Source organism: Zootoca vivipara, chromosome 13 (assembly GCF_963506605.1).
Source record: "Zootoca vivipara chromosome 13, rZooViv1.1, whole genome shotgun sequence".
Lineage (NCBI taxonomy): Eukaryota > Metazoa > Chordata > Lepidosauria > Squamata > Lacertidae > Zootoca > Zootoca vivipara.
The window spans coordinates 51,201,106-51,213,525 of NC_083288.1; the positions used below are offsets into that span (position 1 = coordinate 51,201,106).

At 48.2% G+C, this 12,420-nt stretch overlaps 1 protein-coding gene across 1 annotated transcript; it reads left to right on the plus strand.

Annotated features, from left to right (window-relative positions):
• The first annotated feature begins 355 nt into the window (after positions 1–355).
• Positions 356–11,173, plus strand: ELP5 (elongator acetyltransferase complex subunit 5). Its single transcript, XM_035137177.2, has 8 exons — positions 356–413; positions 1,251–1,311; positions 2,407–2,487; positions 4,224–4,450; positions 6,404–6,597; positions 6,791–6,901; positions 9,049–9,149; positions 10,536–11,173. Exons 1-8 carry the CDS (start codon positions 362–364, stop codon positions 10,642–10,644), a joined length of 936 nt encoding a protein of 311 aa, XP_034993068.2. The 5' UTR covers positions 356–361; the 3' UTR covers positions 10,645–11,173.
• Positions 11,174–12,420: the final 1,247 nt, after the last annotated feature.

A 12,420-nucleotide genomic window follows, 5' to 3' on the forward strand; every position in this document is an offset into this window, starting at 1 on the left:
GGCGTCCCGACTTCTGCCTGTCCAAAAAAAAAACACCTCCTCTCTCTGCATACACAGAGACAGGACCCTTTGCGTTTCAAAGCCGCGTTCACGGCAGCTATTTTAATTATGGGGAGGGCCTCCCGTGTTGCAGGGGAATTATTCTCCCTCAGGTCACTTCAATCCGGCATCGAGGAGGGGGGGGGTGCCTCCTAACCGCCTCCCTCAACATGGCATCGCCCATGTACGGCTTTCCGTACAAAGGGCCTTCGCAGACGGCTCTCTCGCGCTGCGGCCCGCTTGTCCGTACAGTGACGTCAGTGGAGTGCGCCGGGCGGCGTGAGCGAGGACGAAGGCGTCCGCGCAGAGGGGCGGGGGAGGCATGCTTGGGGAGCTGGTGGCCGGAGGGGCCGAGGGTCTCGTCCTTATCCAAGGTGAGGTGGGGGAGGGAAGAGAAGGAGGACCTCCCTACTGGGATGGGGCGGGGCAGGGACCCACCCTTCAGGGAGGCCTTAGCTGAGATTCCTGCATTGCAAGGGGGTGGACTAGATGTCCCAGGGGATCCAATTCCAACTCTGCAATTCTGTAAGGTTTAGGGGAGGGGAGTCTCTTGCCCCACTTTGCTAGCAGCTGCTGTGGGAATGGAGGGGTCGTGGGGCAGGGGATTAAGGGAGAGGTGTGGTCTGGGAGGATTCAGGTGAAAGAGTGGGGTCCTGGAGGGGAATGAAGGCAGAAGGTGGTGTATGAGGCAATCTTTATTTTGTTTTTATACAGGTGAAACTTGGAAAATTAGAATATCGTCGAAAAGTGCATTTATTTCAGTAATGAAACTTAAAAGGTGAAACCAATCTATGAGATAGATGCATGACATGCAAAGCAAGATATGTCAAGCCTTTATTTGTTGTAATTGTAGTTATTTGTCATTAGGCAGGTCAATTATAAATGGAATGTCATTAATGAAATGTAATAGCGATTTTTATTTATGTCTATTTTTGTATTATTGTAACTATTTGAATGATTACTGTGGAATTTCGAAAAGAAAGCATATGTAAAAAATTTTTTAAAAAAGTTGCATTACTGAAATAAATGCACTTTTCGACGATATTCTAATTTTCCGAGTTTCACCTGTATATGCTGGAAGCTGCGCAGAGTGGCTGCAGTAACCCAGTCAGAAGGGTGGGGTACCAATAGTGAATTATTATTATTATTATAACGGGAAGACTTCAGGTGGTCAATCTGTTCTCCGTTCATCCCTGGTTTTCCTCCTGCAGACTCCGTCGCCTGCGAGGGCCGCACCCTCCTCAAGAGTTTCGTGGAAGCGTCGGCCCAAAGGTGGGTGAAATTCGCCTTTGAGATTTTGGGCACTTAGCTCACTCCCCACTACCACCACCACCACCACCACCAGGCATGGTTTGGGTGGGCGGGCAAGGCAGCTCCAACCGTCCTCTCTCCAGATCCACGAGGAAATCCTCAAAAGATCATATACAGGGGAGAGGGGGAATCTTATGAGTGGCTGGAAATATAAGGTGCAGAGGGGTATGTGTGCTGCTGAGTGCAGCTTTATGGAATAGTGGCCTGTAAACTTTCAGTTATACTAATAATAATATTTCCTGTTGTATTGTGGGTGTAGCGCCAGTTGGTACCCAAACTGAAATACAGTGGTGCCTCGCTTAACGAATGCCCTGCTAAATGAAATTTCCGCTTAACGAAAGGATTTTTCGAGCGGAGGTTGCCTCGCTAGACGAATTCGTTTTATGAAAAATTTGTCTAGCGAATCGCGGTTTCCCATAGGAATGCATTGAAATTCAATTAATGCGTTCCTATGGGCAAAAAAAAAAAATATCAAAAAATTTCAATGCATTCCTATGGGATTCGCTAGACGAATTTTTCGTTATAAGAAAAGACCCGTGGAACGAATTAAATTCGTCTAGCGAGGCACCACTGTAGTCATTTGATATGCCCTTATTGGTGACATCAAACTTTAAGTTGTGAGTTCTTTCTGTTTGTTTTTTTAAAAAAAATAGTTTTATTGATTTTATAAAAATTGCATTAAAAAGACAGAAGACCAAAAAACTACTACAGAAAGACAAAAAAGCACATAAAAAAATAAAAATAAAATACACCAAAACTTATTCACATTTGAATAAGTTCACAATGTGAATAAGTTGTGACTTTCTGAACGAGATTTGCACCTCCAACCCCGCCACTCCTGATGCTCGATAACCGCAATATGTCACCCTAATCCTTTCAGACAAGTGTGGATCACCAAAGCAGTCTTGAACCTAGCCCACGTTCTCCCTCTGAAGCCCAACCTTATCGCCATCTTCTTGCCCTCCATCTTTGCTTTCTTCTGCTTTGGACCGTGAAGGGACCCCTTCCTCTCTCCCCTGAAAGCATAATCAGCTCTTCCCCCCGTTCCTCCTTTAGGGGCGAATCTGTTCACGTTTTCAGCTTTGAGGTCCCGGAAGAAGAATTCAAGACTGGATTCAGCGCCCAAGTCACCTCCCGGTGAGTGCGAGAAAGCCACTGGCATAGGCTGGCCGGTGTGTTTCATGCGCTGGTAACCTCCAGACCCGCTTAAGGCACATGCTCTATGTGGAGCTACCCTTAGACCTGTTCTGGAGGTTCAAGCCCATGCAAAGTGCTGCAGTTGGGCTTGTTGATGGGAACAGACCATTGCTAGCACATCACTGCAGTGCTTAAAAGCTTGCACTGACTGCCCCTATGACCCCAGGCCATGTTCAAGGTTCTTGAATGAATTCACAAAGCCTGGGACTACTTGGGTCTTGGATACCTCCCTTATATACCTGCCTGGTCATCGAGGTCCTCAGGGGTGTCATTGCTAGGATCCTGAGATCATCATCGGAGACCTTTCTTCATAGAGGTTCAGAGGGTGGCAACTTGAGAATGGGCCTTTTCTGCAGTGCGGTGGCTCCCCATTTGTGGGATGTTCTCCCCAGGGAGGTTTACCTGGTGCCTTCATTATACACCTTTAGGCACCAGCTGAAGACGTTCCTCTTCAACCCGGCCTTTGGATGATTGACATGTGTTGTGGGAGGGGCGATTATTTGTTTTCGTTCCTGTTTTGATGATGCATTTTGCAATTTTTATATTGTAATTGTATGTTGTGAACAGTGTTAGAGACACTCTGTGCTTTCGTGATTAATTCCAATTGATCTTACCCATTGCATGTGTTTTTTAAAAAAAATTGCACGCCGCTTAGAATGGGACGGTCCAACTTTCCATACCAAGTGGGCCGCCAGAGCACTTCAACGTAGGACCCGCGGGCCACACGCTGAATTACATTTCCATATTGCATAGCTGCCAAGTTATCCCTTTTTTAAAGGGATTTTCCCTTATGCTGAATAGGCTTCCTCGCGAGAAAAGGGAAAACTTGGCAGCTATGATATTGCAAATTAAAGTGTCAATTAATATTATGTAATGGCGCTGTGGGTTAAACCACTGAGCCTGGGGCTTGCCGATCAGAAGGTCGGCAGTTCGAATCCCCGCAACAGGGTGAGCTCCCGTTGCTCGGTCCAGCTCCTGCCAACCTAGCAGTTCAAAAGCACGTCAAAGTGCAAGTAGATAAATAGGTACCGCTACAGAGGGGAAGGTAAATGGTGTTTCCGTGCGCTGCTCTGGTTCGCCAGAAGCGGCTTTGTCATACTGGCCACATGACCTGGAAGCTGTACGCCGGCTCCCTCGGCCAATAACGCGAGATGAGCGCCGCAACCCCAGAGTCGGTCACGACTGGACCTAATGGTCAGGGGTCCCTTTACCTTTTAATGTATGCAGTTAGTAAACTTAATTAAATATATATAATGAAATAAACAAGAGATTTAATTATTAAACAGATTTATCGTACAAACAGAGGTAGATGCTCTCGTTAGAAATGCATGACCAAAGAAAAATTAAAATTTTAAGGCTTTAAGGTGTTTTCCCTTGAATGCTTAGAAACTTTGGTAAGTAGATTTGAACAAGCGTTTCCCAAACTTGGGTCTCCAGCTGTTTTCGGACTACAGTTCCCATCACCCCTGATCACTGGTCTTGCCAGCTAGGGATGATGGGAATTGAAGTCCAAAAACAACTGGAGAACTGAGTTTGGGAAACACTGGTTTAAACACACACACCTGGTTTCTATAATGTAACAGTTTTCCTGTAGGATTTTCTTTCTCCTCTAGAGATAGTCCTGCCTTAATCTGGCCCATTGGCGGTGATTATTATTATTATCTGTTTTATCCAAGGATACGGTTCCACGATGCCTTCCGGGATCCCCTGGGCTGGGCCGGGGAGCCCAGCGGCTTGACCCTGGGGGACTTCTCTGCCTTGGAATTGGTGGGCCGCCTGGCTGCAGGGTCTCCAGGCCCTGCCACGGTCGTGCTGGATTCGCTGAGCTGGCTGCTTCTCCGCTTGCCGTTTGCTGGCGTCTGCCAGGTCCTTCCGCAGCTGCCTAGGAGAGCAAAGGCTGCTGGTGAGAGATGAGAGGGGAGATGTTTTCAAGGAAGCCTAGGGTAGCTTTAAAAGAGGGTTGGGCAAATTCATGGCGGAGAGGGCTTTCAAAGCTTACTAGCTGTGCTCTGCCTCCAGAGTCAATGCCTCTGACTTGCCAGTTGATGGAAACCACAAGAGGGGAGAGGGCTCTTGTGCTCGGATCCTGCTTGCAGATTTCCCATAATGGGCACCCGATTGGCCACTGTGAGAACAGGATGCTGGGCTAAATGGGCCATTGGCCTGATCCAGCGGGACTCTTCTGACGTTAATTTTCTTGTATGCATTTAGAAGGCCCTTAACAACTTTAGGTCCAGGATACTTTGGGGACAGCCTGCTCCCTTATATCCCTGCCTGATTGCTGAGGTCTTGGGGGGGGTGTCAAAAGGCTGCTGCAATCTAGTAAACATCTCCCAATATAATAACGCCCACTCACATCATAAAGAGCTCGAAACCCACCTACTCTCAGCAGCCAGAAACATCATAGCCAGACACTGGAGAGACCTAGAATCATAGAATCATAGAGTTGGAAGAGACCACAAGGGCCATCCAGTCCAACCCCCTGCCAAGCAGGAAACACCATCAAAGCATTCTTGACATATGTCTGTCAAGCCTCTGCTTAAAGACCTCCAAAGAAGGAGACTCCACAAATTCCACTGTCGAACAGCTCTTACTGTCAGGAAGTTCTTCCTAATGTTTAGGTGGAATCTTCTTTCTTGAAGTTTGAATCCATTGCTCCGTGTCCGCTTCTCTGGAGCAGCAGAAAACAACCTTTCTCCCTCCTCTATATGACATCCTTTTATATATTTGAACATGGCTATCATATCACCCCTTAACCTTCTCTTCTCCAGGCTAAACATACCCAGCTCCCTAAGTCGTTCCTCATAAGGCATCATTTCCAGGCCATTACTTCCCTTAGGGTGACAGGGTGACCTGTCAGGAGTAAACATGGACCAATGGTATCAAATGGTATGGGAAACAGCCTTATTAGAAAAACTAACAAATAAACTGAAACTGACATGAGGACAAATAGAAGAAGACGGCTTCACTTGGGCAAAAAAAAAAAAAAAGAAAGAAAGGCAAAAATACAGGATGGGAGACACCTGGCTTGATAGCAGTACATGTGAAAAGGATCTAGGAGTCTTGGTAGACCACAAACCTGACATGAGTCAGCAGTGTGATGCAGCAGCTAAAAAAGTCAATGCAATTCTGGGCTGCATCAATAGGAGTATAGCGTCTAGATCAAGGGTAGTAATAGTACCACTGTATTCTGCTCTGGTCAGACCTCACCTGGAGTACTGTGTCCAGTTCTGGGCACCACAGTTCAAGAAGGATACTGACTAGCTGGAACGTGTCCAGAAGAGGGCAACCAAAATGGTCAAAGGCCTGGAAACGATGCCTTATGAGGAACGGCTTAGGGAACTGGGTATGTTTAGCCTGGAGAAGAGAAGGTTAAGGGGTGATATGGCCTGGGGGGCAGGATCTGGCCCAATTGCCTTCTAAATCCGGCCCGCGGACGGTCTGGGAATCAGCGTGATTTTAGATAAGCGGAATGTGTCCTTTTATTTAAAATGCATCTCTGGGTTATTTGTGGGGCATAGGCATTCGTTCATTTACTCCCCCCCCCTCAAAATATAGTCCGGCCCCCCACATGGTCTGAGGGACAGTGGACCGGCCCCCTGCTGAAAAAGTTTGCTGACCCCTGTCTAACACTGTATGTAACACCAGTGTCTCACAACAAATGGAACTGATTTGTAGAAAACACAACTTGGGGAAAAAGACAACACATGTATTTTTTTGTAAACTAAGACATCTTTAATAAAAATATATTTAAAAAAAGAAGAGAAAGCCTTTTGCACTTGCTGGTGTTGTAACAGGAAGTGGAGCTGACATGACAGGTCTCATGGCTTTCCCAACATTTCCTGATCTTCTGCAGGTCTGAAAATTGCCCGGCTGGTGATCCTCCTCCATGGCGACTTGCACCAGCTTGGACAGCTAGAAACCTTGCATACTTTGGCTCGCGTTGTGGTGGCTCTCGAGCCAGCGCCGTGGAATGCGTCCCAGGGGGACGAGGCTCCCCGAGTCGCTGTCACGTTGCACAGGAAGAAAGGCGGCAAAGTGCTGCGGAAGGTGAGGCTGGCCAGGTGTCAGGAATATGACTGTGGAGTGCAGTGGGGTGGGCACAAGTGGGCGGAGCAACAGGTGGAAGTCCTGCCCCCTGAGAAGACCCGGTTTCCTTGCACCAAGAGTTAACTTCCCTTACTAGGTGTGATTTATTGCTGACCTGCTCCTGACACCCCCCGCCCTTCCTTTGCTCCTCCAGAAAGAACGCTTTACTCTCCTTCCGGGTTTCCTCCTGAAGCACCTTGGTGAGCTGCCGCAGGACGGCGTTTCCGAAGGGGGCCGTTCAGAGGATGGCAAAGCCTCACCTACGGTAAGTGACCTTGCTTGCTTATTTAGTTAAGCATCCAGCTCTGTGGGCTCTGGGGCTCACGAGCCGGCCGCCTGCACCAGGGAGGTTGTGTTGGGCGAGTCTGCAAGTGGAGGAATGGTATCTTAGAATTTTGAAGTGTCAGGCATAGCTCTAGTGGCTTTAGCCCAAACGTAGCAGAGTTTTCCTGCACAGCGCAGAAGCAAGTTGAGGTGGAAATGACTAGTCGGCTAGACGCAGAATAACTATTTACAGGATTTATTAAAAGCAAATAAAACCAGCAGAGTTTCTGCATACAAAGCAAAGCAAAATAAATCCTCTCTCTCTCTCTCTCTCTCTCTCTCCCCAACCACACGCAGCACTCCTACTCCTAACACCCAACAAGAAACAACTGCTAGCATTCCTAGATAACAGAGTTCAGTGCTGGTCATTAACCAACCAGAGAGCTGTTGCCAGGCCAGGCAGACCTTGGCTTTCTGCCAAGAGTAAATTGGCACTGCCTTGAGTTAATTGTGTGAAGCCAGAATCTGTAAGTTTCCCATGAGAACCAATTAACAGAAACTGAACATGGTAAGGTGGGGGCTGGGAATCCGGAACCTCCTTTCTTTGCTTGGAACATAGGAACCTGCCTTTGGCCTATCTAGCTCAGTATTGTCTACACCAGGCATGGCCAAACTTGCCCCTCCAGCTGTTTTGGGACTACAACTCCCATCATCCCTAGCTAACAGGACCCAGGGGTCAGGGATGATGGGAATTGTAGTCCCAAAACAGCTGGAGGGACCAGTTTGGCCATGCCTGGTCTACACCGATTGGCAGCGATTCTCCGGGGTTTCAGGCAAAGCTTTTCCCCCTCCTCTCGTAACGCTAGAACTCGTGGACTGCCAACGAAACTGAGTGTTGGGAGATTCAGGAAAGGTTTTAAGAGCCCTTCACGCAGAACATAAACTCATGGCAGAAATGGCCATCTCGTGAAGGAGAGGGCTATTAATGGCTACTATGCCCTGGCTCCTGTCAAGTAAATCACAGAGTTTGAAAATGGAGTTATCGTATTTTTCTGTGCATAACATGCCCCCACGTATAAAGACGACCCCTAATTTTTTGGACCGCAACAATTTTTTTAGGGGGGGGAATTGCCCAAAGTTGTTGAGGGTTTTTTTGGGGGGGGGGAGATTGCCAAGCTTTTGGGGGGGGTGTCAACACCACCAATTGCTCTACAGCCTGCCCGCTGATGCAAATCTCACACATCGCTGCAGCCACAGCCAGTTGTCAGAGCAGGCCTTGCCGCAGCGAACAATCACACGCCAAATCACCGCCAATCTCCTGCTGGCTGCTGCCACCGATTGCCCGTCCCCCCCTGCTCTCCGTGTATAAGACGACTCTCAATTATTTCTAAGGAAAAAATATCTTATACACGGAAAAATACGGTAATTCTTTATTAGAAAAAAAACACAAATCTTCACAGACTTGGCTGTCAGGCGCAATGAGCACAGCAGCTGGGTAGGTCTGTGAATCAGTTGCTGAGACGGAAAGTCCCCACCTCCCCACAGCCATCCAGGTCCCGTTCTCTCCAGGGCTTTCCCCAAGCGATTGGAGACTGCGCCTGCGCGAATCCTGTTGCAGCTGCGCCCGTTTCAGCCCTCTTCTGGTTCTGGGAGACTGGGGGGAGCTTGTTACAGCAGGAGGGGAAGACCCCCGTGAATCTGCACCAGCCTGACCTATTTCTGCCTCTTGGCCTCCCTCCTGCTTCATCTTCTGCCTCTGATTTTGGATTTCTCTCCCCACTCACTAAGCCTTGTTACCCCTTCAGGCCCGTCCTCCTCCCAGTCTTCTTCCCCTGACCACTCATCGTTGTCCCACTCCCCAGGCTCTGAGCGTTCTTTCCTTGGGGGAAAGGGAATCCCGCAAGAAAGACCCAAATGCAACAGCAACTCTCCTCACCTGAGATTCCCAACAACTGGCATACAGAGACACACCGCTTGCAACAGGGAAGGTGCAATGTAACCATCTTGGCTGGCGCGGCACTAGGGTTTCAGGCCCACCCGCTTCTGCCACATTAAATTTGTACGCATTTCACCCATGTTCCAAGGCTGAGATTTCTAGCGGCTGTCCCATTGCTGTGCTGGTATTGACTGGGCTTCTTCCCCTCTCAGGCTGACCCAGCCGCCAACTTGACCTTTAACCTGCGCCTGTCGGAGGCTGAACGCCGGGCCAAGGAGTCCGTCCCTCTCCCATACCAGTTCAGTGACAAAAAGTAAGTCCTTCGGTCGGGGGGAAGTGGATTTATTGTTGTCTACATTTGCAAATATATTTGGGACCCAGGTAGCGCTGTGGGTTAAACTACAGAGCCTAGGGCTTGCCGATCAGAAGGTCGGCGGTTCGAATCCCTGCAACGGGGTGAGCGCCCGTTGCTCGGTCCCAGCTCCTGCCCACCTAGCAGTTCGAAAGCACATCAAAATGCAAGTAGATAAATAGGGAGCGCTCCGGCGGGAAGGTAAACGGCGTTTCCGTGCGCTGCTCTGGTTCGCCAGAAGCAGCTTTGTCATGCTGGCCACATGACCCGGAAGCTGTCTGCGGACAAACGCCGGCTCCCTCGGCCTATAGAGCGAGATGAGCGCCACAACCCCAGAGTCGGACACGACTGGACCTGATGGTCAGGGGCCCCTTTACCTTTACTATATTTGCCAAGTGTTTTTGACTTGCTTTCACAGCCCAATTAAAAACCTTAAAAGCCTGCCCAGACATAGAATTTTACTCTGCACGTTTGCTTTTCAAGTCTGCTGTTTTTATCCGGGTTGTATTTTATGCAAACAGCTTACAGAACTCGAATTCAGGCCTCAATGCCTGGCAGGCCACCTCCTTCCCTGCGGTCACTCTCAGGTCCCGATTTCGGGGGAGAAAGCCCCCTTGGTTATTCCATCACCTTCAGAAGTTTGTGGGGTGGGAACAGCAGCCTATGAGAAGGCCTTCTCTGTGGTGGCCCCTACGTTGTGGAACTCCTTCCCCACAGAGGTGCTTCCGGCACCTTCACTATTAAGCTACCGGGCGCTCTTCTTTGCACAGGCCTTCTGTGACCTCCTTGAGGTGTATATTTTCATGACCTGCCTTATTCCTGTCATTTTAAATTGTTTTAAACTGTGTTTAATGTAGGAGCCCCTCCACTTCCGCTCTCAGAGTTAGTTTCCCAGAATTCCCTGGGAAGAGGGATAGACTGTGAAAACCATTCTGTTAAAACCACTCTGCGAATTGCAGCTCTCCGAGCAGAACAGGAGGGTCTCCTGGCAACTCTCAGCACCCTGGACCAAACACAGTTCCCAGGATTCCCTGGGGCGGAAGCCATGACTGTTTAAAATGGCAAGAAATGGCTTTAAACGTTAAAAGCGCAGACGGGACCTTACTCTTTGTAAAAAAAAAAAAAAGGATGCCCATGGCTGCAACTTCCTAACAACTTCCAGAGGGACTTTTGGGCAGCACTAGAAATTGGATGTTCGTGACCTGATTTATGTTTTATGTAGTTTTTAAAATTTTGCACGGGCAGGGGCTGATGGGAGTTGTAGTTCAAAACCACCCAGGGGGCAAGGCTGTTCTCTGACCGGCATTTCCACCCTGCCTCTAACCGCCCCTTCTCGTCCTGTCACAGAAAGTCATCTCTGCTTCTGACGCCGACCAGCCAGGGGAAGATCTATTACGAACCGGATGCCGCAGATGACATAGATGAGGAAGACCCAGACGACGACTTGGATGTGTGAGCGATGGAGAGTTGGCTGCGAATGGAACGTTCCGGTGCCTTATAGAAAGCCGCCGTCTTGGATGGCCCCCTCTCGGCTTCTTCCCACAAGAACATCCGCCTTGGACCTACCTGCGAAGGGGAATTTATCCCTCGCCTTGGGAATAGATGTGCACAGCCAATAGGAAGGAATCCTCCCTGGAGGGGGGAAGACTTCTGGGTGTCCTTTCAGGAGCTGCCACAATCGATCTCTTTTACATGCTAAATGGACACAATCCTGATCCCGTCCTGTTATGGGTATGCAAAGAGGAGGGGGTTAACACAGGAAATTATTCTGTGGAAAGAACTTTTTTTTTTGAGGATAAACAAATTAAGATTTTTTTAAAAAAAACCAGACATGGATTGGTGATTTATTTTTTATTTTATTTTTAGGAAAAATTGACATATCACACCCATATCAATATTTTTCACACAATAGTTTGTTTGGCAAATATTCCGTGTTGGGTTTTCTTTACAACCAAACATAAATTCTGTTCTAGCGTGTTGTGAAAGTATGAAGCTATGCTCCTTTATAATAGGGAATTCGCCAAAAAAATCGACACTTCTGGCACGGGTTGCCTTCCACTCGGGTTTTCACGAATGATTTTCGGAAATCAGGCGCTATTTCCGAAGGACAAATCCTGGATATGTCCGGGAAATCCAGGGCGTATGGCAGGCTTACTTTATAAATGTTTTGGATGTTCCTTATTTTCTTATATAAAATTATTTATATACTGCCGTATACAAGATATCAAAGTGGTTTGCAGCAATGAATACATAAAGCCATCAAATAAGCCCATGAAAAGTTAAAAACAGATGTCAGTTAACCATTGTGGAACGATATATTCTTAAACTGCCTGCCTAGGCCTTGCAAAAGAGAATTGGTTTTCAGCAGACGTTTGAAAGTTGGCACGGAAGGCGGAGGCTGAATCTCTAGTAGCAGAGAGTTTCTTATTTTCAGACAGCCTCGCTTGCTTTCAAAGAAGTGTGGTTTCTTTCTGAAAGCTGCCTGCTTATGCTTCAAAGGTTCTCCCCTCTTCCTTTTTTTGACAACCCATGGTTTAACCTTCCTGGTGCCATAGTCTGATTCTTCTAATTCTAAACCCTCTTCACCTTTGCAACAACACCTGTTACCTTCTAAGATGGGCTTCCCCAGTATTCATGCGTGGACCCTCCTCCTACCACAAAAAGCCCACCACCTTTTTGGACACAGCACTTGCTGCCCCGGGGATGGGGGAATCACTTCTTCACCCAGCACAGAGTTAAACTACGGAACTCCCTCCCACTGGAGGCAGCAATGTCCGCCAATCTAGATGGCTTTAAACGAGGATTAGGTTGGAGGAGACAGTTAAGTGGCAGGAGGCGGGTGGGAAGCCTGGGTGAGGACAGAGGACTTGGGGGGCCAGTCCAGCCCCATCTCCAAACCTGTATTTGAAAAAGAAAAGCAAAAATACATTTGCCAAGCACAACAAGACCCGAGTGGGCACTCTAGCTGCAGTCTCTTTGTGCTCGTGCCCAATCAGAGTTGTGCAAAAAATTCCGGCTTTCTCGCTTCTTTTCTATGAGCGACTTTCCCAGCAGGGGAATATTTAATTTATTTTTATTTATATATATTTTTTAAAAATGCATGTTGTGTCCGGAAGGAACACTCTGCGTGTGGGTCTATCCCTATACATCTACTGTAGTCGCAAGCGAGCGTGTTGCTTTCTAAGCGCAAGCGCCTTTCCCTCTCCGTTGTTTCCCCCCGCCTCCAAGTGCG

Bases quoted from the DNA above. Each gene is read 5' to 3' on its own strand.
- ELP5 (XM_035137177.2), top strand. From the start codon at position 362: ATGCTTGGGGAGCTGGTGGCCGGAGGGGCCGAGGGTCTCGTCCTTATC. The intron at 414-1,250 runs GTGAGGTGGGGG...TTCCTCCTGCAG, and splicing joins GGGTCTCGTCCTTATCCAAG to ACTCCGTCGCCTGCGAGGGC. The intron at 1,312-2,406 runs GTGGGTGAAATT...TTCCTCCTTTAG, and splicing joins GTGGAAGCGTCGGCCCAAAG to GGGCGAATCTGTTCACGTTT.